Source organism: Leuresthes tenuis, unplaced genomic scaffold (genome assembly GCF_036924035.1).
Source record: "Leuresthes tenuis unplaced genomic scaffold, fLeuTen1.0.hap1 SCAF_15, whole genome shotgun sequence".
Classification (NCBI taxonomy): domain Eukaryota; kingdom Metazoa; phylum Chordata; class Actinopteri; order Atheriniformes; family Atherinopsidae; genus Leuresthes; species Leuresthes tenuis.
This window is the reverse complement of record NW_027325369.1, coordinates 33599106-33624945: the sequence shown is the minus strand read 5'-3', so window position 1 is coordinate 33624945 and position 25840 is coordinate 33599106. Positions and strand designations below refer to the sequence as shown.

Sequence of the window (25840 nt, the reverse complement as noted above, 5' to 3'; positions counted from 1 at the left end):
AGCGACTCGGAGGATCCGCAGATTACACTTTAAACAACATTAAAGAACATTAAAGAACGTTAAAACGACAGAAAAGCTGCTGGAATAAAACAGTCTTATTTGATTTCTTCTGTTTCATGTTGGACCTTCTTCTTCCAACCGGCCGAAGACTCCAGCAGCAGCTTCTGGTGCAAACGAACTGATAAATCAGAACAAGTGCTGATATTTAGGAGGAAAACAGCAGATTCATATCAAACCTGCTGAAATACACCACGAGATGTTTTAAAGGTTAACGTACGACCACAGATCGGTTCAAAGGTCCTGATCAGCTTCATTTCTTTATCTATTTCATATAAAACAGGAAGCAGCTGCAGAGATTCACTGAAACATGTTCAAACATGAACATAAACCCAGAATCTGAGGCAGAAACAGAGTTTTTTCTCAGTTCTCAGCAGCTTTAAAGTGAATCTCTGGTCTGAGCTCCTTTATTCTCCAACACAGCCTGAACCCTCTGAGACAAGCTTTCTGTCATTTCTTTAAGGAGTCTTCAGGAATAGTTCTCCAGGCTTCTTGAAGGACATCCCAAAGCTCTTCTTTGGATGTGGGCTGCCTTTTGTTCCGTTCTCTGTCAGATGATCCCACACTGCTTCAATAATGTTGAGGTCCGGGCTCTGGGGAGGATTCATCCCTCCATAAGACCTGTTGCCACTGATTTTCAGTCCACTTCTTGTGTCATTTGGCACAGCTCAGCCTTTTCTCCCTGTTTCCCTTCCTTAAGAACAGCCACAAAGCAGGAGAACTATAGATCAGGACACTTTAAGGTTACAGAAAGGGAGGAAAAACAGCCCAAACTGAGTCAGAAGTGGGTAAAACTGCAGTGAGTTTGATCAAACATCAATAATCACCGATGAATCAGTGAAATCTGACCGTGTTTTAATCATTTTTACCCTTTTTAAATGAACATCTACGTATCCGAGAGGTTTGAGCTGAAGTGAAGCCGAGCCTCTCTGGCCTCACGGTGCCCCCCCCCCTGTTTATCTGTAACTTTCTAATCCCTCTCTTTAGCAGCGGTGTGTGAACACTCCTCCATGAGATTAGCGAGGGCCCGGGGCCGCCGATTATCTGAGGAGACCACCAGAGAGACCCCCGGCCAGCAACACTTTCACTCGTTTAATTGATCTTCACACTTTTACAAGCCCCTGAAAGGAGATCAGCACAGGTGAAGCAGCTTGTTTTGGCTGCAGGACAGCGCTGCTCGTTGTTGACAGTTTTCCAGGCTTCATCAGAACTCGGAGTAAGTCGAAGGTGTTTCATCCAAAAACAACTGCAGGCTGTGACGGGTCTGTCTGTTCAGAGTTAGCACCGAGCTAACAGATGTGTGTGGGCTGGTGCCGTTTCTGCTCAGCCGACCCAAACCAGGAGAAGTTTCTGCAGTGACTACATCACTTCCTGCAGGAGGCCTCTTTTAGAACTGGTTTTAAATGCAGGTGCACAGAAACAAGCTGATCTCTGAGGGACCCGAGGATCATTTCTGACTGAGCGAGCTGCTCAAATCCATCAGCCTTCCTGGGTTTCAGAGCCCCCACGTCAGATAGAAGCCAGTTTCTGCAGAGAAAGCTGAGCTGAGCTCATCTCTTCTCCCAGATGTTTGGTTCCCATCAATGCCAACTGGAGCTGGAGCCGTAAATACCTGTGAGTTCTGCAGAGTTCTGGGATCAGACTGCAGGTGAAACACTGTCCCGTTGCACTCAAAGGACAGCTGTTAGCAGGTGTTCGTGGGTTTTACCCACTGGGAAAAACACGGTCACATTGTTTCTGTGCTTTATGGGACGGAAACGCTGCCGAGTTCATCAGAGGACATTAAACTAAAAAATAAACAGGAGGATTAATCCTGAGCATCGTAACATCTGCATTTGGCTCAGTTCAGCCTCACACAGCAGCTCAGGACAAAGCTCAGCTCTGAACAAACCTGGAGGAGAGTATGGTGTCATGGGCCAAAAATCCCACAAAGTCTCACAAATCATTCGTAATGATAGTTAGAAAAATCTCTTCATTCGTTTATTTGTGATTTACTGAAAAGGCTCCTCATGTGGGGATGATTTCTCCCCTGCAACAGAATATCTTGCCTTTGTTACTAAGCTACCTGCTGCCATATTTACTGAGTTTAATTAAACACAGAGGTCACATCCTGAAAATAACTCCATGAGCAGCCTGCTGGGAGACGTCAGTTCGGCTGAAAAGATAAAACCAGGATTGATGATAAAAATAAAATAAACGGGTGAGATTTTTACTAAAAGTGAGATAAAAATGTGTGACAGCTCACTCTGATCCAGTGTTTGCTGCAGGTGAGTCGCCCAAAGAGCCTTTTTCTACAAAGAGCTCAAACCAGGTAACGATCACATCATCGATAACTTTAGCTTTAAGGAAACTTTTCAAGTTCTTATTATCTTCACCTTTAAAGGTTCTGATTCTGACCCAAAGGAAGCAGGCGCAGGGCAAACAGCACCGGGCCCAGAACAGGACCCTGGGGAACACCTGAAGACGAAATTACAAACATTTATGAGAAAGAATGAAGAGAACAAGTTAAAGAGCGGGACCACGCCTCTGTAGCGCCACCTGCTGACACACAGGTCCAAACCAGCTGATTTTATGCACATATTTCAGGAAGTTGCTTCAGTTTCTTTCTTTCAGCTTCAGCAGCGTTTCCCGGCTCCATGAAACACACTTTGGGATGTCCTTCAGTGGCAACAGGTCTTATGGAGGGACGAATCCTCCCCAGAGCCCGGACCTCAACATTATTGAAGCAGTGTGGGATCATCTGACAGAGAACGGAACAAAAGGCAGCCCACATCCAAAGAAGAGCTTTGGGATGTCCTTCAAGAAGCCTGGAGAACTATTCCTGAAGACTCCTTAAAGAAATGACAGAAAGCTGGTCTCAGAGGGTTCAGGCTGTGTTGGAGAATAAAGGAGCTCAGACCAGAGATTCACTTTAAAGCTGCTGAGAACTGATAAAAACTCTGTTTCTGCCTCAGATTCTGGGTTTATGTTCAGGTTTCAACATGTTTCAGTGAATTTCTGCAGCTGCTTCCTGTTTTTATATGAAATAAATAAAGAAAATAAGCTGATCAGGACTGTTTGTCATTTAAAAAAAAAACAGAATAAAGAACATCTCGATAAGCTGCATAAGAAAATGTTTCCGTCTAGAAGAAGAATCTAAACAAAGCTAAACTGAAACAGATTAAAACCAGAGTCTGGGAAACAGAGTAAAGTAGAAACTGAACTCAGGACCAGAACTGAGGCAGAACCAGAACTGAGACTACATCGGATAAATAAAAACTAAAGGAAGAACAGACTGATTCAGACCCAGAACTCTAAATACTGAGGAAATCTGACCCAAAGTTATCAAATAAAACAGAACCAGAACAGGAAGTGACTCCAACATCCAGGCAGCGCTGCCTCCACCCGACTCTTCACATCTAAGCGATTAAACTACACCCGAAACTCTGAAACTGAGGCTGATCAGGACTGTTTGTCATTTAAAAAAAAAACAGAATAAAGAACATCTCGATAAGCTGCCTAAGAAAATGTTTCCGTCTGAACATCCTCTGATTTGCATTAATTAGCCGCCTTCACCTGCAGGACGCTGAGGACATAAATCAGCGGCTCTGTAAAGGTGAACCAGGGGACAGCTGCACTGAAGCCTGAACTACAGAGCTCGACTTTGACTGGCTTCCTGTCAGCGCTTTAATAAGATGTCAGCGCTCACAGGGAACGCCATGACACCGGTGTGTGGTGCCAACATCGCCCAGAACCACAAGAACCGCAGAGGAGTGTTTGGGGAGGGTCTCTGTGACCTCTCCAGCAGAGCGAGGGGGGGCTTGCATCTGTTTTAATAAAGCTGCCCACTCCTCCTCCTCCACAAGCTGTGGAGCGGCCGCCGGCACCGGAGGAGAGGTGGCAGAGGTAACAGCTGGCTGCGGCCGCGGCGTCACGGCTGTGGCATGACCACAGCTTTATTAGCTGCGTCCAGGACTCCAGCTGATCCTCTCCCAGGGTCCCTGTCACGCTGATGTCTTCATCGCTAAGCTGAGCAGACAGGCCGGGCCTGCCAGCCAGAGGAAGTGACAACAAATCCAATTACCTCCCCTCCATGGTGCCCGGCCCAGACTCTGGCTGGAGGAGGGGGTGCGGAGGCTCAGAGGAGCGGTTGGACACGAGGTGACGAACACTTTGAGTTTGTCCCTGGAAGATGCAGCCGCTTCCTGCATTTTTCATGCGGTAAAGCATCAAAGTGAGAGCTGCGAATGAACAGCCTGACAGCAGAGCGGCGGCACGCTGACCCGCAGGTGATCCACTTCAGCTGAAGCTTAGTTCACATCTCAGGACAGCAGCGTGCCTCTGAAATATGTGAAAGTCACACCGGCTGAAAACTCAATCACTCAAAACCAGTCTGACTTTTAATTCTCGTTCAGAGAGTCGTGGTCAGACAGACTCTGAGACGGCCGGTTTAAACGGGTCAACGCCACAGTAAAGATGAGAAAATCAACGTCAGATAAACTCTGAACACAGTGTTTGGGAGAAACTTTGGTTTAAATTCATCTCCGATCGAACTCGTTGTGCCATTTGGGCTGAACGGACTGAGCCTCTGCCCTCTGTGTGGAGGCGGCGGGATCATGGTGGCTCTTTAATGTGGGACAGGACGGACTGAGCAGGGCTGAGCAGGACTGAGCAGGGCTGAGCAGGGCTGAGCAGGGCTGAGCAGGGCTGAGCAGGGCTGAGCTGGACTGAGCTGGACTGATCCATAAGGACCCGGCTCAGGTGAAACGGTGGCGAACCCCCACCTGTGGAGTTCTCCCAGGTTTCTACTCGTGATGCTTCTGTTGTTGAAATGTAATCAGATTATCTGCTGTGGAAGCTTGTAAAATAACATCGAATTTTAAAGTGACTAAATTATTATAAAGCTTTAAGAAACTGTTGGGCTCCGTTTCCTCCGGCCGCTTCGTTTCCTCCGGCCGCTTCGTTTCCTCCGGCCGCTTCGTTTCCTTCCTCCGGCCGCTTCGTTTCCTTCCTCCGGCCGCTTCGTTTCCTTCCTCCGGCCGCTTCGTTTCCTTCCTCCGGCCGCTTCGTTTCCTTCCTCCGGCCGCTTCGTTTCCTCCGCCCGCTTCCTTTCCTCCGGCCGCTTCGTTTCCTCCGGCCGCTTCGTTTCCTCAGGCCGCTTCCTTTCCTCCGGCCGCTTCGTTTCCACCGGCCGCTTCCTTTCCTCAGGCCGCTTCCTTTCCTCAGGCCGCTTCCTTTCCTCAGGCCGCTTCCTTTCCTCCGGCCGCTTCCTTTCCTCCGGCCGCTTCGTTTCCTCCGGCCGCTTCGTTTCCTCCGGCCGCTTCCTTTCCTCCGGCCGCTTCGTTTCCTCCGGCCGCTTCCTTTCCTCAGGCCGCTTCCTTTCCTCCGGCCGCTTCCTTTCCTCCGGCCGCTTCGTTTCCTCCGGCCGCTTCCTTTCCTCCGGCCGCTTCCTTTCCTCCGGCCGCTTCGTTTCCTCCGGCCGCTTCGTTTCCTCCGGCCGCTTCGTTTCCTCCGGCCGCTTCCTTTCCTCCGGCCGCTTCCTTTCCTCCGGCCGCTTCGTTTCCTCAGGCCGCTTCCTTTCCTCCGGCCGCTTCGTTTCCTCCGGCCGCTTCGTTTCCTCCGGCCGCTTCCTTTCCTCCGGCCGCTTCCTTTCCTCCGGCCGCTTCCTTTCCTCCGGCCGCTTCCTTTCCTCCGGCCGCTTCGTTTCCTCAGGACGCTTCGTTTCCTCCAGCCGCTTCGTTTCCTCAGGACGCTTCGTTTCCTCCAGCCGCTTCGTTTCCTCCGGCCGCTTCGTTTCCTCCGGCCGCTCCGTTTCCTCCGGCCGCTTCGTTTCCTCAGGACGCTTCGTTTCCTCCAGCCGCTTCGTTTCCTCCGGCCGCTTCGTTTCCTCCGGCCGCTTCGTTTCCTCCGGCCGCTTCCTTTCCTCCGGCCGCTTCCTTTCCTCCGGCCGCTTCGTTTCCTCAGGACGCTTCGTTTCCTCCAGCCGCTTCGTTTCCTCAGGACGCTTCGTTTCCTCCAGCCGCTTCGTTTCCTCCGGCCGCTTCGTTTCCTCCGGCCGCTCCGTTTCCTCCGGCCGCTTCGTTTCCTCCGGCCGCTTCGTTTCCTCCGGCCGCTTCGTTTCCTCAGGCCGCTTCGTTTCCTCCGGCCGCTTCGTTTCCTCCGGCCGCTTCGTTTCCTCCGGCCGCTTCGTTTCCTCCGGCCGCTCCGTTTCCTCAGGCCGCTTCGTTTCCTCCGGCCGCTTCCTTTCCTCCGGCCGCTTCCTTTCCTCCGGACGCTTCCTTTCCTCCGGCCGCTTCGTTTCCTCAGGACGCTTCGTTTCCTCCAGCCGCTTCGTTTCCTCAGGCCGCTTCGTTTCCTCCGGCCGCTTCCTTTCCTCCGGCCGCTTCCTTTCCTCCGGCCGCTTCCTTTCCTCCGGCCGTTTCCTCGGAACCGGGCTAAAACCTGGTCTGTTTTATCGTCGGCTCTTGGGTTTTGCTGTCAGTCTGATCCTAACTCATGAGTTTTTATTTCTCCTTTCACACATTTCACTCGGAGCCCGTTTTACCTTCACTGGAGGGATTTCAGCCTCCCAGCTGTCAGCCGGCACCGGCCTGCACTCCTCTTCTGGATCAGGCGTCATCTTTATCCAGGAGGTGGATGGTTCTAAAGCTTCCCACTTTGACCTGATCCGAGTCTGGCTTCTGACTCTTTTCGGTTGTGTACACACACCAAAGAAAGCCGGTTAGCTCTGGAAAGTAAGCTGCCTGGTGCTGATCACTGCAGTCTGCTGCTGATGGATTCAGGCGAAGGAAAAGGAAAGCGAAGTGAGGATGGAGGGACAGAAAAGCAGGAGGCAAAGAGCAGAACTCCTCAGCCGTCATGTTTTCCTTCACTCTGTCAGTGTCTTCCCTGCAGAACTCTGCCGGAGTCTCACCTTCAGTCGCCTTCAGTCGCTGACTCCCAACCGGAGAGGATCCTCCCGCCTCCTCCCCTGACGCCCCCCCGTACAGCGGCGGCCTGATCGATTCAGGCGAGCAGAGAAGGCTGAGGATATTTGGGCTGAATGCTGAGAGAGTCGGAGGGCCTCTCACTTTTTGAAGTTGGTTGAAGTCTTGCCAAGATATTTCATATTCAGAGCTAAATATTCAGTGCACATGGTGGACAGGGGCAATTTCTGCAGTCAGCCCGCCATTCAGAGGAGGAAGGGCTGCTGGATGAAGGGAGACAGACGAGCTCGGGCTTCATGGTAGTCAGATGAGAGGCTGCCAGCTGCTGATGGGTGACTGTCTGAGCGTGGCGCCTCAGGACACGCCCGCTGAAGGCGATGCGATCCGATACCCCCACTTATGCCGGGCTTATATACATATGCCCCCTCTTATGCAGAAGAGGCCCGCATCAGCTGCAGAACTTCCAGTGTTTTGGTCATTATGCCAAGTTGTTTGAGCAGAGAGGGGAAATCTTACTGGGCTATGACCGCCTCCTCTGCATAAAACCACCTCATGGCTGCACAGAAACCTCCAACTGATGAGTGTGTGTCAGCAAAGCCGCCGCCAGGACGGAGCTTTACTAACTTAGTTTGATAAAGTCCACATGGAGTGTTTTATTTGATCATGTTTCTGCAGTTTTAGCTTCATTGGCTTCATCCAAAGATCTTTAGATTTAGAAATTAAGAAATGAAGAAATGAAGAAATGAAGGAACCAACGAGTAAAACTCAGGAGATTAAATGGCGACAGAACATAAGCGAACAACTGGAAACACTCAGGGAGAACTGAGAGAGGAGGAACAGGAAGCTGACTTTCAAAATAAAAGAAGAATCTAAACTAAGCTAAACTGAAACAGATTAAAACCAGAGTCTGGGAAACAGAGTGAAGTAGAAGCTGGACTCAGGACCAGAACTGAGACTACATCGGATAAATAAAAACTAAAGGAAGAACAGACTGATTCAGACCCAGAACTCCAAATACTGAGAACAGGAAAACACGAGGAAATCTGACCCAAAGTTATTAAATAAAACAGAACCAGAACAGGAAGTGACTCCAACATCCAGACAGCGCTGCCTCCACCCGACTCTTCCCCTGACTTCACATCTAAGCGATTAAAGTACACCCGAAACTCAGAGAAACATGCACACACACACATGCACACTCACATGCACACACACACACACATGCACACTCACATGCACACACACACATGCACACACACACACACATGCACACTCACACACACACACACACATGCACAGACACACACACATGCACACTCACATGCACACTCACACACACATGCACACACACACATGCACACACACACACATGCACACTCACATGCACACACACACACACATGCACACTCACATGCACACACACGCTCAGAGGGGCTAATTAAGGCTTTAATATGCAAATGAGAGCTGCAGTAAATTACACAGCTGGCAAATATGCCTGTTTTTGCCTGAAAATACATCAGGAGTGCAGCGAGGAGTGTGTTGCTGCAGTTGTTGTTGTTGTTGTTGCAGAGAGACAGGGGATTGCGCCCCCCCCCACCCCCCTTCAGCACTTCCTCCCCCCTCGTCTGCTGGAGACTCATCCAGCTCGTCCCTTTCAGAGGCATCAGGAGGAAAAGCCGACTCACAGGAAGCAGCGATGCATTTTAGAGACGGACGCAGCAGGAGCTGAATGTTAATACGCTGACATGGGCGTGGCGAGGCGTGGCGTGGCGTGGCGTGGCGTGGCGAGGCGTGGCGAGGCGTGGCGGAGCAGCCATCACACATCTGGGCTCAAACTGACCCGATGAAGGGGGCCGGAGGGACAGTTCCTGCACTTATTACGAAGCATTAAACTGGACTCATTGTGTCTCAGCTGGACTTCCTAGGAAACCCGTCTCTGGACTTCTGCATCTTCCTGGAAACTTCTACGCAGAGCAGAACTCGTCTGAGTTAAAGACACCGAGCGCCTCGGGGGGGAAACATCAGCCGGGTCTGGGACGTCCCCCTCCACAGACATCTGCTGGTGGCCTTTGGACAGAAACTCGTCCTGAGTCTCAGACGCCAGCATTTCGATGCACCTTCCTGTCGCCGTCTGCCTCTCTGACCGAGCCGGGGAGCCCAGGACCAGACTGGGTCTCAGGCGTCTGAGGCCTCCACTGGACTCCTCCAGAACCTGTTGGAAAAAGTGTCTCCAGTCCCAGAAGCATCCTGTCGGACCAGCAGAAGAACGTCTGAGCTGAGCTCCTGAAGAAGTTCTCCCTCCTGAAGCCACCTGCCGGATGAGCTGTGATTTAAGGTGGAATTAGAAGGTCACAGTAACACTGGGAGAGGTCTGTGGCCCCTGGTTGTGAACATTTAGCCAACACAAAGCTGCTCAGATGGCTACCAGCACACGCTCGACCCAACAGTGAGCGGAGACGCCGAAAACCTCCGCAGGTGGTGTTCTGAGGACATCCTGGGATTAAAAATGCACTTTGCACCGGTTAGAGTGACGTTACAGGATGTAACGACCAGCTCTTCATCAGAGGAGACGTTTGAACCGAGCTTTGAACCGTAACCGTAACTGTTGTCGGATTCTGGCTGTGGCACAGAAAGGAGTCGCTGGGACCGGATCTGTGAGGTCTGTGGACGATGAGGAACAAATAAATGCAGACCGGCTGCTGATTTCTGAGCTTAAAAGTGCTGCAGGAGCTGGTTTGAGCTCCGTCAGCGGGCGGATTTCACCTGTTGGGTCAGTCTGAGATGTTCTCTGGAGGGTCTCCTCCTCCGTGCTGCCTGGGCCCTGGGAGCTCTTCCAGCAGGTGACTGACTGATCTGGGAGCAGTGTGAACCTGGTCCCTGCAGCTGCTCCGAGGCGTTGCTGCCAGCTCCGTTCTGCCTGGCTGCCGTCATCTGCCTGCGGTTCCCCTGAGCAGCGGCGTCCTCGTGATGCGAGCTGAAACCCGAGTCCCGACTACATGCATGGTCAGGCCGTCCCGTCACCTGGCCACCCTACTGGGACTGACCGTGACAGGAAGGGTGCCCAGAAAGCTCCCTGCAGCACACTGTTCCTCGAATAAAACCCTCACACAGTCCCATCTGAGCGTGTGCTCCTCACAGCGATCTCAGGCGCACGCCAACACGTGTTTCTGCTCCGTCATTCACAGCCAGATCAGTAAAGTACACCGAGCTGGGACCAGTTGTTTGATCCAGCATCACATGCTCTGTGTGGGGAAGGCAGAACGTCCCAAACTGAGCCGAAGCAGCCTCTGAGTGTCCTGCAGATAAACTGCACCATAGGTGCAGGAAACAGTCTCTGGATGTCAGCTGTTCACATGTTGCTACTTTAATGATGAACTAAACACAAAGTACAGCTGAGCCTGAAGAGAAAAAGATTTAACCCGATGACGGCTGCCAAATAAAAAGAATGAAACATTTTCATCGTGTTCCAAACTGAACTCATTCATCAGAAAAGACTCTAATACTGTCACACCTTCAAAAACAGATGCAATGTCCCTTTATGCCTCTAAACTCAGACCAGCGGTTTCTGTTCATCCCGACGTGCATTCAGAGTGAAAAATAAACTGGAACTTATCTTATTTTTAACTTCCTGCTCACATCTTCTGAATGTGGATCAAAGGCAGCGACTGGAGCTGCTCCTCCGCGGTTGGATGAGTTCAGAACAGCGCTGATGTGTGCAAAAGGTCCGATTCTGGGCTCGTTTTACAGCTAAAAACCTAAAAAAGGGTCACAGTCTGGACGGGTCAGCTGTCACAAACGCTGCGTTCACAGTCACCAGTTAACCTGACGTTCACGTGCACGTGCACGGCTGCTGGAGGAAGCCTGGGGGAACCTCCTCCCCGCCTGCAGCCACAGCCAACAGTTCATCCTGTCGGCCTCCACAGGCCCGGTGAAACACACAGAGCTGTAATTATCCCTCACAGCTACAGCTCGCTGACATTCAGGAGAGGACGCTCTCCTGCGTTATCTCACAGCTCCTCAGCTGGAGAGCAGCTGACACCGAGCTCACGTTGGACAAATCCAAAGCCAAATATTTAAGCATCACGCAGGCTCTGGTGTCCAGCCCGCGATGAGGAGCCCGTCGGGCAGGGGGCTTCACTTCATTAGCTGCGTCCCCTGGTAGGGATGAATAAACAGCTCCCCTGCAGTGGCTACAGAGGGAACTTTCCCCTCAGAAAAGGCGCTTTCCACCAGGGCCAGGGAGCATGAATATTTCAGATGGGTAAATAATTAATAATTAACAGCAAACAGGCCACTGATCAAATGGAGCAGAGTGGCAACAGACATGAAAAACTCCACTCCTGTAAACAAAGACGAGAGGACCCAGATTTCCTCTCCTCGCCTCTTAAATATGCGCATCCTGAATCGACCCCACGTGCACAGCGACCCCCTCCACGCACCATACCTCCACTTATTTCCAGGTATTCCTCAGCGGCCTGCAGAAAGGGACTGAGCGGGAACACTTGATCTGGCCACCCGCTGCTTTCTGATGGAAAGATTTGCTTTTTAATACAATCGTCACTCCTCCCACCTGGAGACGCCACGCCAAGACAAATCCCATCTGTGTGGCTCTGTAACCCGCCACAGCTTAAAAATTACCTTATTACAATTCCCTTAAAACTCCAGCCACCCTACAACGGAGGAAATGCTAATCACATCTCTGCAGCTTAGGGGACAGAGCGCCGATGTGCACGTGCAGAAAAAAGAGAGGAAGAAGAAGAAATCCCTGCTTTAATGACACACATTCAGAGGCATCATGGCTCTTCAAAGCTGCTCCTCCAGAATCTGGCACATCTCTCTGCCTGACTTTAGCCAGAGGAGATATTTCATAAAAATCAGGCTTAATCGTGTAAACAAGACACAGACCAACAAAAAACCACTGCAAACAAAAATAAAACAGCTCTGGAAGCTGTGCACGCATTGCCTTCAGAGTCAATTTTAAAGTAAGCTTTCCCTTCCTCAGAGATTTTAATTAATGCTTTAATATGCAAATAAGTTAGCAGAGATAAAATCATGACAAACAGATGGCAAGTGTGGGCAATTATACTGAGAATCCAGCAGGGGCATGTATTAAAGTTATGGCATCGTTTTCCTCAGGCCTCTGCAGCCATCCAAGGTGGAGCCACGGAAAACACACAACAGCACACACAAATACCTCCACAAGTGACACATCTGTGACCACAGAGTCCGGATTCATCACAAAACATGTGACTAAACATCTTCAAACAAGTCTGTTACACTGTTCTGAACAACAGCTGATGGAAAATACATGAATAAATGCAGCTAATACTGGAACATGAGCACAGATTCTGTTGGTTATTCAGGCGTTTTCAATAAATAAAAAAACTTGTTGTAATTTAGAACATTTTACATGGTTTGATATAGATTTGATGCATGAGTGCTCATTAAAATGCAGACAGTTGATTGGCAGTAAGTTTTCACCCAGAGGTGGAGCTACAGACTGAAATGGGGGGGTGTCAGGAACAGTCAGAGGGACCATGTTTGGACAAAAAGACTGACTGAATGCATGATGCCTAACTTAATTTAATTTAATGAGGAAGTACGATCAGAGTAACCAGCAGCTGCTTTGGACCCTGCTGGTCACCGGAGGTATTACACTTAAAGGCAGTGTTTATCGCAGCAAGATGACGTCATCAAAAGGCGCCGCTCAGTCAAAAAGTGGGAAACGATGTGGGAATGTGAGGTTTGTGTTGGTTCGACCCAGATCAAACGATCAGAGAAGTGGACCTACGCAGATTTACAAACCCTGCAGAGAAAGTTCTGAAGGTTTCATCATGTCACACGATCCCAGCAGCAGATTTATGTCAAACCCAGAACTCATTTCTGGATATTTCGCTCGTTTCTCCTCTGGGGACCGTCTGCATGAGGTCATGATATTCCCATCAGAACTCTGGACAGAGCCCAGATGTTTCTGTCTGTTAACAGCTAAAGAGACCGTTTCCATCTCGACCCAAATCAGCGACCTCCACCACGAGGCCAAACTCAGTATGTTGGAAACCAGCCAAGCAGCACCTGTGTGAGACATTTTTCACCGCCTACCTGCTCCTGCGGCGGTGTCGGGTCCACATCCAGACAAGCCAGAGAGCGGTTGATCCTCAGGGCCAGACTGAGGGCCATCAAGCCCCCCAGCCTCACCTGGTTCTGACGGAGGTCAAGTCTCTGAAGGTGACGGTTCTCTGCGAGGAACTCAGCCAACGCCACAGCACCTTCAGGGCAGGAAACAGGCGGTTAAACGCTGGACTGGTTTCAGGTGCACAGCTCTGAGGCCGCCTGAGTCTTTAATGGGGGAAAAGTTTCCATGAAGCAGGTGTTTGAACAGGTAGCAGCTCAGTCTGAATCTGTTCAGGTGAGCTGCAGCTGCAGGTGTGTGAACAGGTAGCAGCTCAGTCTGAATCTGTTCAGGTGAGCTGCAGCTGCAGGTGTGTGAACAGGTAGCAGCTCAGTCTGAATCTGTTCAGGTGAGCTGCAGCTGCAGGTGTGTAAACAGGTAGCAGCTCAGTCTGAATCTGTTCAGGTGAGCTGCAGGTGTTTGAACAGGTAGCAGCTCAGTCTGAATCTGTTCAGGTGAGCTGCAGCTGCAGGTGTGTGAACAGGTAGCAGCTCAGTCTGAATCTGTTCAGGTGAGCTGCAGGTGTTTGAACAGGTAGCAGCTCAGTCTGAATCTGTTCAGGTGAGCTGCAGCTGCAGGTGTGTGAACAGGTAGCAGCTCAGTCTGAATCTGTTCAGGTGAGCTGCAGCTGCAGGTGTGTGAACAGGTAGCAGCTCAGTCTGAATCTGTTCAGGTGAGCTGCAGCTGCAGGTGTGTGAACAGGTAGCAGCTCAGTCTGAATCTGTTCAGGTGAGCTGCAGGTGTTTGAACAGGTAGCAGCTCAGTCTGAATCTGTTCAGGTGAGCTGCAGCTGCAGGTGTGTGAACAGGTAGCAGCTCAGTCTGAATCTGTTCAGGTGAGCTGCAGCTGCAGGTGTTTGAACAGGTAGCAGCTCAGTCTGAATCTGTTCAGGTGAGCTGCAGCTGCAGGTGTTTGAACAGGTAGCAGCTCAGTCTGAATCTGTTCAGGTGAGCTGCAGCTGCAGGTGTGTGAACAGGTAGCAGCTCAGTCTGAATCTGTTCAGGTGAGCTGCAGGTGTTTGAACAGGTAGCAGCTCAGTCTGAATCTGTTCAGGTGAGCTACAGCTGCAGGTGTGTGAACAGGTAGCAGCTCAGTCTGAATCTGTTCAGGTGAGCTGCAGCTGCAGGTGTTTGAACAGGTAGCAGCTCAGTCTGAATCTGTTCAGGTGAGCTGCAGCTGCAGGTGTGTGAACAGGTAGCAGCTCAGTCTGAATCTGTTCAGGTGAGCTGCAGGTGTGTGAACAGGTAGCAGCTCAGTCTGAAAAGGTGAAATAAATTCTTAAATCTGAACATTATTTTCTTCCACAACAACAAACTGAATTTCTTTGAGTTTTCATTGACAAAAAGAAGCTAAACTTTTGGAAACTGGAGGGAGATCCTGATGTGTGAAACATCTGGCTGTCGTACCTTCACAGGTGAGGTTGGTTTGAGCCAAGCCGAGCTGCAGCACCGAGCCGTTCACCATCAGCGGCTCCCTGATCACCAGGATGCCTTCGTTCCCCAGGAGGTTCTCCCCCAAGTCCAGAACCTGCAGGACCTTCAGAACCGGCTGCAGACGGATCAAAGAGGAACCAGAGAGAACAGTTTTAACCATTATTCCTCCTCTAAATGTTTCCTCTCATGTTAAACTTCGCTTTCTCTCCAGAGCCACATTAGCATCGAAGGTCGATTAGCTGGTGCATGAAGCCGGGGGCGTCTGGGGCGCCTGAAGACGAGCACGCCACCCACTCCTGGCTGCCCCCCCGCGCCTCGCCACCCTTGTTAAACTCCTCTGGTCACTGCTCTGAAGAGAGACGGAGCACGGGGGCGGAAAGGAGCCAAGAAGGCGCCTGACAGACCCGGCGAGCGTCTTCCTCCGAGTTAATTTGCACCGCCGTGACAACAAACACACTTGAGAACCCCCCCCCCTTCCCTCGCTGAGTTGTGGCACACAGAGGCACCGCCACATCCAAGGCATGGCGAGAAGCTTCTGCGGTGACGAGGGGAGGAGGAAGAGCATCCCGGATGGATATGCACCAGGGATAATAGCAGACAATTAAAGAGGCGACTGCGTGGTGGAGTGTGAGAGTCAAGCTTGGTTGAAACCTGTCAAACGTAAACCACGGGGGGGTTGGAGTGAGAAGTTTGAGGGGGGTGGGAGTGTGAAAGCACCAAAAACACAGTATGTTTTCACACATGACATGCTGGCTTCAAACAAAAAAGCAGGAAAACAAGGAGAGCTCTGCGTGACACGTTCACCTCGAAATAATGAGGAAATCTGGACATCTCCAAACCAAGAGCCGGATTAGTCCTTTAACAGGGAGAGCAGGCAGCAGAAAGGTTAATAACGGCCCTCCTCTCCGTCATATTCGACCAGCTACGGCTCTAATTATCATCATTATGGTCTGCGAGGACATCTACTTATCCCTGTAGCCGCATGAGCTGCTGCTCAACACACATCTATTATTAAATGTTCCTGCTTTGGGGAACAGGCTCAGGGAGTGTGTGTGGCAGGCCTCTAATTTCTAGCCTTTTGACTTCTACAATCGCCACTCACAGGACAGGAAGGCGCAGTTTATGCTGCTCATCAGGAGAGAGGAATGCATGTTATTAGGAGGCTGCGAGGAGGAGTGTGGGGGGGGGGCGAGCAGAGGGAGATCTGAGGGAGAATCATGTCCTCAGAACCAGAGGAGAGCAGGTATGAGCTCAAGTTCATGAAATAAGACCAACACAGCGTCGTCCTGGGGGGGCATGTTGGACCTCAGAAACTGAGTCCGTCTCCTGTTCATCTATAATCCCAAAATCAGAAGGACTGCGAGGAAACACTGAGAAGGACTGCTGCGATCTCAGGGTTTAAGTTTCACACCGAAATAAGAACAGTTGGGACAGTGAGATATGGTGCTAACCCAGTGTAGGAGAAAATATTTCTGCCTCCACAGAGCAGAATATCATCAAAGCATTCAGGGAACCTGGAGGAGTTTCAGCGTAAAGGACGAGGGAGCGAGCCTAAGCTGGACCCCGTGACCTCTGACCCCTCAGACGCTGCATCAAGAACCGTCATTCATCAGCAGCTGATAGAAGCACCTGGACAAGGGATTACTGTGGAAACCTTTGTCAAGCACCACAATACAGAGTTCCATTCACAAGCTTTACTGTGCAGGAAAGAAGCCTGATGTTAACCTCGTCCACTTCTCTGGGCTCGGAGGCGTCTGGGATGGACCGTCACACGGTGGAAACGTGCGCTGTGGTCAGACCCATCAGTATTCCACATCTTTGGTGGAAGAAATGGAGCAAAGAGCAAAAGCAGCATCCAGCCTGCTGTCAGCAGCCAGTCCCTGCAGCCAGGCTCTGTGATGGTATGGGGTTGGATCAGGGGGCAAAGCTCATTTCCACTTCTGTGACGGCAGCATTAATGCAGAAAAGCTCACTGAGATTTTACAGCAACATATGCTGCCTTCAAGGCCACATCTTTTCCTGGGACGTCCCAGCATTGTTCAAGCAGACCATGGAAAACCACATTCTGCCACATTCCAAAGGCCTGGCTGAGGAAGAAGAGGTACGGGTGCTGGACTGGCTGCCTGCAGTCCTGACCTGTCCCCAGCAGAGAAACAACCACCCCCCCGCACTGCTGCACACCTTAAGACCTGTTTAAGGAAGAATGGGACAAAATAACAGCTGGAACTCTGCATCACCTGGTTTCCTCAGAGTCAGAACGGCTTTAAGTGTTGGCAGAAGGAAACAAAGTGGGAAAAGGTTCACTGTCCTGACCTTTGACCTACGACACATTGTTTGAAAGTAAAACAGGACACTCAAAGAGATAAAATGTCAACATCTTTACACAGAAAGTTTACTAACTTAAATAATTGCACGTTTTGCTCCAACTGTTGCAGCATTCAGTCTTCATCATGTTACCAACCTTCGGACCCAGTGTTCAGACGGCTTTCATTCATTTGATATTATTCACAGCTGGGGTTCCTCACCAGAGCCTTGGCCAGGTGCTCCATGCCTCTCTCAGTGATCCGGTTGTTCCTCAGCAGTAAGACCCTCAGACCCTCAGTCTGCCTCGACAAGCCGTCACACAGCTCCTCCAACCCTGGAGAACCACAAACAGCCGTCTGTGCTGCTGTTTATCAGCAAATCAGCTCAGCTGTTACTTCAGCTGAGGAGAGTTCAGGTGTGTTTACCTGCGTTACCTCATCAACATCTGGACAGCTGCTGATTTAATGCAGAAACACAGACAGAATGAAGCTGTTCCTGCAGTCAGAAACACTCCAGCTCTATAGATACAGATAGTTAGCAGTTAGCTGTAAGCTAGCAGTTAGCTGGAAGTTAGCCGTAAGTTAGCAGTTAGCTGTAAGCTAGCAGTAAGTTAGCAGTTAGCTGTAAGCTAGCAGTAAGTTAGCAGTTAGCTGGAAGTTAGCAGTAAGTTAGCAGTTAGCTGGGAGTTAGCAGTTAACTGTAAGTTAGCAGTAAATTAGCAGTTAGCTGTAAGTTAGCAGTTAACTGTAAGTTAGCAGTAAGTTAGCTGTGAGTTAGAAGTTAGCAGTAAGTTAGCAGTTAGCTGTGAGTTAGCAGTTAGCTGTAAGTTAGCAGTTAGCTGTAAGTTAGCAGTTAGCTGTAAGTTAACAGTTAGCTGTGAGTTAGCAGTTAGCTGTAAGCTAGCAGTTAGCTGGAAGTTAGCAGTTAGCTGTAAGTTAACAGTTAGCTGTGAGTTAGCAGTTAGCTGTAAGCTAGCAGTTAGCTGGAAGTTAGCAGTTAGCTGTGAGTTAGAAGTTAGCAGTAAGTTAGCAGTTAGCTGTGAGTTAGAAGTTAGCAGTAAGTTAGCAGTTAGCTGTGAGTTAGCAGTTAGCTGTAAGTTAGCAGTTAGCTGTGAGTTAGCAGTTAGCTGTAAGCTAGCAGTTAGCTGTAAGCTAGCAGTTAGCTGTAAGCTAGCAGTTAGCTGGAAGTTAGCAGTTAGCTGGAAGTTAGCAGCAGATGCTAGCAAACAATGCTTTCTCATCCACAGTAATGGACCAAGCCGGAGATGTGCACAGCGTAACTCGTAGTAATGCATGTGAACCGTTAATTACTGCGTTTAAACATTTTGGATATATTAACCTCATTAAACAGTTGTACCTGGAGACCTCCATCTTTATCTTTAACACAAAGAGGGACTAAACAAATCCCAGGGTTGTGTTTTTGGGGAGTTTTACACCTGCTGGTGACCTCAGACGCCCTGATATCTGCTCCCAGGAGCAGGAAGAAGGAGTTTTACACCTGCTGGTGACCTCAGACGCCCTGATATCTGCTCCCAGGAGCAGGAAGAAGGAGTTTTACACCTGCTGATGACCTCAGACGCCCTGATATCTGCTCCCAGGAACAGGAAGGAGTTTTACACAATATGTCACCTTTAAAGCTTGACTCTTCCTCTCCATTCTTCACCAACACACCTATCATGTTTTCTAAGAAATAAATTCCATGAAGTCACAAAGAAACCCTTCTCACACGGCCATGGAAACACCAGAAGGCTGAATAAATGTGTCATCTCACCAGCATCAGCGACAGCGTTGTTGCTGAGCTCCAGCGTGTGCAGAGTGGTGTTGTATCGCAGCAGGTCTCCCAGCTGCAAGGCGTCCTGGTAGCTGTTCAGCAGGTTGTTGGAGAGATGAAGCTCCTTCAAAGCTCTGTTTGTCCTCAGCGCACCGACTGAAGGCAGAGGACAGAAAACAAACCTGATCAGCAACGGTGGAACGATGCCTACAAGCAGCACTGTTCTCATCAGTCGATGACGTCTGAGTGACCATCGGAGCGTCTTTTAACTTCATATGAATTAGATTCATGCAAAGAAACCAGATTTATGAAGGTTTGAGAAAAGGGATCGAGCTTTTCCTACAGTCTGGATTATTCAGGCTCCTTCAGTCCAGAACAGTCATCATAGGTTTCCATGCATCTCCCTCCTGGGCCGGTCTTTCCATGTCTGACCCATCCTCTCTGGGTCTGCTTCCGGGTCAGGGTGCTGTATTTTGACTCAAAGCGTTCACCTGCAGCACCTTGTTCTCCTCTCAGGTGATGTCCAGTTTAGCTGAGAGGTCCTCCCTCAGGCTGGTTATCCTGCATCTGTGGGCCGGGTCGTCCACCTGAGCCCAGAGACTAGTTTCTGGGCTGTGGACGTTCCCCCTTTAAAGGCGTGTGAGCTCCACACTGACTGACTTATGGACGGTTATCAGTACTTCCTGTAAAGGTCTTGCTCCTCTGACAGGAACAGAGTTCTGTACCTTCGGCCTCTAAGTTCTCATTTTACATGTAAACAAAGTCAACATTACAACACAGACGTTGTCTTGGACTGGTGTCGGCGGTGGTTTAGGGTTGGTTCTGCTGTGAATGAGACGCATTAATATTCAGCTTCTCTGAATCAGGGGAGCTTTGAGCTCGTCTCTCTGGAGCTTAACGGTCCCATTGAGGGATAATGGACACAGTGACATCCATGTTCCAGCATCATAAATAATCTGAAGTCTTCACCAATCTGTTCCTGAAAGAACTTCATGAAGCAGAGGAAAGAGCAGCTGCTCAGCAGGAAACTGAATGAACCAAAAGGTAAAGGCGCCAGAACCAGACTGAAAACCGAGGGTGGAAAGGTTAAACGGTGCCAGGAGATCACCAACTAACTGGGAACACAACCAGGGGGACAGGAAGCTGACTTTCAAAATAAAACAGGAAACTAAACCTGAACACAAACTCTAACAACAAAAAACAGAATAAAACCAGGTTAAGGAATCATCCTGAGAAAGAATAAAGTAGAAACTGAACTAAGATCAGAACTGAGGCAGAACCAGAACTCATCAGATAAATATAAAACTAAAGAAAGAACAACAACTGAGGCAAATCATAAAAGAGAGACTAGAAACAAAAGTAAATCTGACGCAGTTAGAAAATAAAAGAGAAAAAACAAAATAAAAGACAAAATAAAAGACAAAAAAGAGAAAACAAAAGAAAAAAGAGAAAAAACAAAATAAAACTGAAAATAAAAGAGAAAATGAAATAGAAAAAAAAACAGAAAATAAAAGAGAAAACAATAGAAAATAAAACAGAAAATAAAAGAGAAAAAACAAAATAAAAGAGAAAAACAGAAAATAAAACAGAAAATAAGAGAAAAAACAAAATAAAACTGAAAAGAAAACAGAAAAAATAGAAAAGAAAACAGAAAAGAAAAAGAAAAACAGAAAAGAAAAGACAAAATAAAAGACAAAAAAGAGAAAACAAAAGAAAAAAGAGAAAAAACAAAATAAAACTGAAAATAAAAGAGAAAATAAAATAGAAAAAAAACAGAAAATAAAAGAGAAAACAATAGAAAATAAAACAGAAAATAAAAGAGAAAACAATAGAAAATAAAACAGAATAAAACAGAATATAAAAATGAAAATAAAACAGAATAAAAGAGAAAATAAAAGAGAAAATAAAAGAGAAAATAAAAGAGAATAAAAGAGAAAATAAAAGAGAAAACCCACTAACCCTCACAGAGCAGAACCAACGTGTCCATTCTTGTTTCTGTGCAATATTAAAGGGCCATAAAACACATTTGTGAGTGCTGACAGTCTCAGTTATTACTCTGAATGTGAGCATGAAAATGACTGCACAGCAGGAGCCGGCGCCTCCTGCTGTTCTTACAGCATCATTCAGTATCAGTTCAGCGCTGCTTGGATGCTGCTTTGGACACATTCTGTATTCCTGTGCAGTGTTTACTGTACTGCGCATACGTCTGGACCCTCGCTGCCCTCCCACCCGGATCGATGCCTCAGATTTGATCAAACCCGCCGGGCTGCATGTGGAATGCCAACATTGTCATCAGGCCCAGTGGGAACCAAATGGTGGAATCGGTGGGATTGATCCGGTTGACTCCACCGTGAGAGCCCAATCCCGCAATCACAAGCCTCTCCGATCGAAGGCAATGATCCTCAGCTGGGACCCCCGCTGGGCGGGGGGGGGGCTCGGTAAAGGCAGAGATGATGGGGGAGCAGGGAGAGGAGGAGGTGGAGCGGCAGAAACTTAAATATCAAAGGGATCCAGGAAGCGGCTGGAAACGTTGAGGGAGCACGTTGCTGTTGGGAGGAGTGGGCTGCATACTGCGTCCATTTGGGTCTGCTCTGCTCCCAGCTGAGAGCAGATGAAAGAGCTTTGATTTTCATGTCCACACAGACACAAAGTCAGGCAGAGACCCGTCTAAAGTCATCTGATAAAAGAAAAGAGGGGATAGGAAGTCCTTTCAGGCATCTCTGCACAGAACAGGATTCATTCAGCAGGGCTCCAAAGAACCGACATGAAATTAAAACCAAACACAAGAAGAGGCCGTCGCAGTCCTGACTACAGCAGAGTCTCTGAGGTCAAAGGTCACAGGAGTCACCAGCACGGCTTTATCTGGTTAACTGAACCTGAATAACGGACCGAACCTGCAGCTTCTTCTCCACAGAACCAGAAACAGGCTCAGGCTGGAAAACATTTACCCTCGGAGGAGTCGTGACCCGTGGCTTTGACGGGCTCCGGGTCGTAGTTTACTGCATCAGGACTGTCGGAAACCTGGGAAAACCCCTTTTATTTCACTTTGGTGAACATTTCAAACCCCGACCGTCTTTTTAACCTCGTGACATCACGGAGAAAGATTCTGTTTCAGAATAAGATCACAGGATCCCGTCCGTGCGAGCGGACAGACATGTTCTCCCCACCGGTGCAACGGGGGTTTTTAAGGGGTTTGGTTTGGTGGTCAGGGTCAGCGGGAGGTCATGTTCAGGGTCAGAGGGAGGTCATGTTCAGGGTCAGAGGGAGGTCATGTTCAGGGTCAGAGGGAGGTCATGTTCAGGGTCAGAGGGAGGTCATGTTCAGGGTCAGAGGCTGAGGAACGCACAGATGAGGTCACATGACCCTCAGACTGATGCTGAACATAAGACCCTCAGAGAGGACAGACAGAAGCGTTTGTTTGTCTTTAATTTGGTTTATTTGTGGGTGTTATATAATCTCAGCATATATATGGTGTGTGTGTGTGTGTGCACGTGTGTGTGTGTGCGTGCACGTGCGTGTGTGCACGTGTGTGTCCTGGCAGCCTTTACAGACATGTGCGGCGGAGCGTAAGGTGACAGGTAAGAGATTAGGCCTCTAATCCTGGTCCAGACCTGCAGAGACGGTCACAGGTCAAAATCTGGTCCTGCTGGCCACAGAACACACAGCATCCACCCACACACACACACACACACACCTCTGACCGTGCACGTGTGTGTGCGTCGTACCCAGAGCGTACAGCGGCAGCCCGCTGAGCTGGGCATTGTGAAGGTGCAGCACTGTGAGCCGGCTGGTCAGCAGAGCTTTGGACAGAGACTGAGCCGGATAGTCCACCATGGAAACGTTACACACATCCAGCCTGGACAGACGCACACTCTGAAACACACACATGGAGCAGAAAGTGCTGATCCAGCGTCACTTATTCATATATTTACAGGAAAACTGGAAATATTTGCAGTGATTGATTGAACCATTCAGCGCTGAACAATTCTAATCTCTGGTCTGAGCTCCTTTATTCTCCAACACAGCCTGAACCCTCTGAGACAAGCTTTCTGTCATTTCTTTAAGGAGTCTTCAGGAATAGTTCTCCAGGCTTCTTGAAGGACATCCCAAAGCTCTTCTTTGGATGTGGGCTGCCTTTTGTTCTCTGTCAGATGATCCCACACTGCTTCAATAATGTTGAGGTCCGGACTCTAGATCGGGACTCTGGGTCGGGACTCTGGATCGGGACTCTGGGTCGGGACTCTAGATCGGGACTCTGGATCGGGACTCTGGGTTGGGAGTCTGGGTCGGGACTCTGGGTTGGGAGTCTGGGTCGGGACTCTGGGTCGGGACTCTAGATCGGGACTCTAGATCGGGACTCTGGATCGGGACTCTAGGTAGGGAGTCTGGGTCGGGACTCTGGGTCGGGACTCTGGGTCGGGACTCTAGGTAGGGACTCTAGATCGGGACTCTGGGTCGGGACTCTGGGTCGGGACTCTAGGTAGGGAGTCTGGGTCGGGACTCTAGATCGGGACTCTAGGTAGGGAGTCTGGGTCGGGACTCTGGGTCGGGACTCTGGGTCGGGACTCTAGGTAGGGACTCTAGATCGGGACTCTGGGTCGGGACTCTGGGTCGGGACTCTGGGTCGGGACTCTAGGTAGGGAGTCTGGGTCGGGACTCTAGATCGGGACTCTAGATCGGGACTCTGGATCGGGACTCTAGGTAGGGAGTCTGGGTCGGGACTCTAGGTCGGGACTCTAGGTAGGGAGTCTGGGTCGGGACTCTAGGTCGGGACTCTAGGTAGGGAGTCTGGGTCGGGACTCTAGGTCGGGACTCTGGGTCAGGACTCTAGGTAGGGAGTCTGGGTCGGGACTCTAGGTCGGGACTCTGGGTCGGGACTATAGGTCGGGACTATAGGTAGGGACTCTAGGTCGGGACTATAGGTAGGGGCTCTGGGTCGGGACTCTAGATCGGGACTCTGGGTCGGGACTCTAGATCGGGACTCTGGGTCAGGACTCTAGGTAGGGACTCTGGGTCGGGACTCTAGGTCGGGACTCTAGGTCGGAACTCTAGGTCGGGACTATAGGTAGGGACTCTAGGTCGGGACTATAGGTAGGGAGTCTGGGTCGGGACTCTGGGTCGGGACTCTGGGTCGGGACTCTAGGTAGGGACTCTAGATCGGGACTCTGAGTCGGGACTCTGGGTCGGGACTCTAGGTAGGGAGTCTGGGTCGGGACTCTAGATCGGGACTCTAGGTAGGGAGTCTGGGTCGGGACTCTGGGTCGGGACTCTGGGTCGGGACTCTAGGTAGGGACTCTAGATCGGGACTCTGGGTCGGGACTCTGGGTCGGGACTCTGGGTCGGGACTCTAGGTAGGGAGTCTGGGTCGGGACTCTAGATCGGGACTCTAGATCGGGACTCTGGATCGGGACTCTAGGTAGGGAGTCTGGGTCGGGACTCTAGGTCGGGACTCTAGGTAGGGAGTCTGGGTCGGGACTCTAGGTCGGGACTCTAGGTAGGGAGTCTGGGTCGGGACTCTAGGTCGGGACTCTGGGTCAGGACTCTAGGTAGGGAGTCTGGGTCGGGACTCTAGGTCGGGACTCTGGGTCGGGACTATAGGTCGGGACTATAGGTAGGGACTCTAGGTCGGGACTATAGGTAGGGGCTCTGGGTCGGGACTCTAGATCGGGACTCTGGGTCGGGACTCTAGATCGGGACTCTGGGTCAGGACTCTAGGTAGGGACTCTGGGTCGGGACTCTAGGTCGGGACTCTAGGTCGGAACTCTAGGTCGGGACTATAGGTAGGGACTCTAGGTCGGGACTATAGGTAGGGGCTCTGGGTCGGGACTCTAGATCGGGACTCTGGGTCGGGACTCTAGGTCGGGACTCTAGGTCGGGACTATAGGTAGGGACTCTGGGTCAGGACTCTGGGTCGGGACTCTAGATCGGGACTCTAGGTAGGGAGTCTGGGTCGGGACTCTGGGTCGGGACTCTAGGTCGGGACTCTAGGTCGGGACTCTAGGTAGGGACTCTGGGTCGGGACTCTGGGTCGGGACTCTAGGTCGGGACTCTAGGTCGGGACTCTGGGTCGGGACTCTAGGTCGGGACAATAGGTAGGGAGTCTGGGTCGGGACTCTGGGTCGGGACTCTAGATCGGGACTCTAGGTAGGGAGTCTGGGTCGGGACTCTAGGTCGGCACTCTGGGTCGGGACTCTGGGTCGGGACTCTAGGTCGGGACAATAGGTAGGGAGTCTGGGTCGGGACTCTAGGTAGGGACTCTGGGTCGGGACTCTAGGTCGGGACTCTAGGTCGGGACTCTGGATCAGGACTCTGGGTCGGGACTCATAGATCGGGACTCATAGATCGGGACTCTGGAACATTGTCAGAAACACACTGAATACAGACCAATCATCTGGGCCATAGCTGGAGATCCACAGAATCCTCTGAACCGCAGCCGTCCCTGGCGGGCTGCACCCTGCCATCTCCTCTGCCTGCAGATGCTATCGGTGCTGCTGCAGTAATCCACCGTTCGTGTTCAGGCTGGTTTCTGCACTGCGAGGACTTCTCCCCCAGTTTGTTCGGCCCTGCATCTTCAGCCCGTGTAATGTGCCACAAACTCACTTTCAGGGATGAACATTATCCCTGAGAGAAAACCTACAAGAAAAGATTACAGCTCCACTGCCAACCTGCTTTATCAAATGAGCGAGGGCCCTCCAAGCTGATGTTCCCATACGGATGTTGTCAGAAATGTCAAGATATGTTGTCGATTCATAGTACGAAATCATATCCAGCAAGGACGAGGCTCCCTGGAACAGAGAAGAAGTGAAGGGAGAAATGAAGAAAGCACGGCCCCAAATTTGACAGGAATGTTATAAAGTTTCTTTGGGAAGAAAAAAAGCCTCTAATCTGATACAAGTCAAGGCCTGAATATGAAACTGTATTGGAACTGGGAGGCGAAGATGAAGAAAATAAGTTTTGCTCATAAAACTCACATTTTCCTCCAGTTGTGCTGCCTGCAGATTGATGAAATCAAAGTGCAGCGATTTCAGGACGACTTCCAGAGCTTCACAGGAGCGCTGGTCTAATCGCTCACCTTGATGGAGGCAGCAATCACACGCAAGATAATTGGGAGGCTGTTTGCTAACAGGCAGAATTGCACAGCTCTAAATTTGCTTTATCCATTTTGTGAAATGAGCATTTCAGCAAAAATCAGGACAAAACAA

At 50.2% G+C, this 25840-nt stretch overlaps 1 protein-coding gene across 1 annotated transcript in view; it reads right to left on the bottom strand.

The window, feature by feature from the left end:
* The window catches only part of LOC140269848 (protein phosphatase 1 regulatory subunit 37), a 61153-nt gene that overhangs the window by 15022 nt on the left and 20291 nt on the right, over nt 1–25840 (bottom strand). The window contains exons 4-10 of the mRNA XM_072364829.1: nt 25610–25710; nt 25304–25423; nt 22364–22511; nt 18639–18794; nt 17090–17202; nt 14538–14679; nt 13062–13228 (exon numbers count right to left, since the gene is read on the bottom strand). Coding sequence (XP_072220930.1) covers nt 13062–13228; nt 14538–14679; nt 17090–17202; nt 18639–18794; nt 22364–22511; nt 25304–25423; nt 25610–25710 — 947 coding nt within the window. The remainder of the gene's footprint in view (nt 1–13061; nt 13229–14537; nt 14680–17089; nt 17203–18638; nt 18795–22363; nt 22512–25303; nt 25424–25609; nt 25711–25840) is intronic.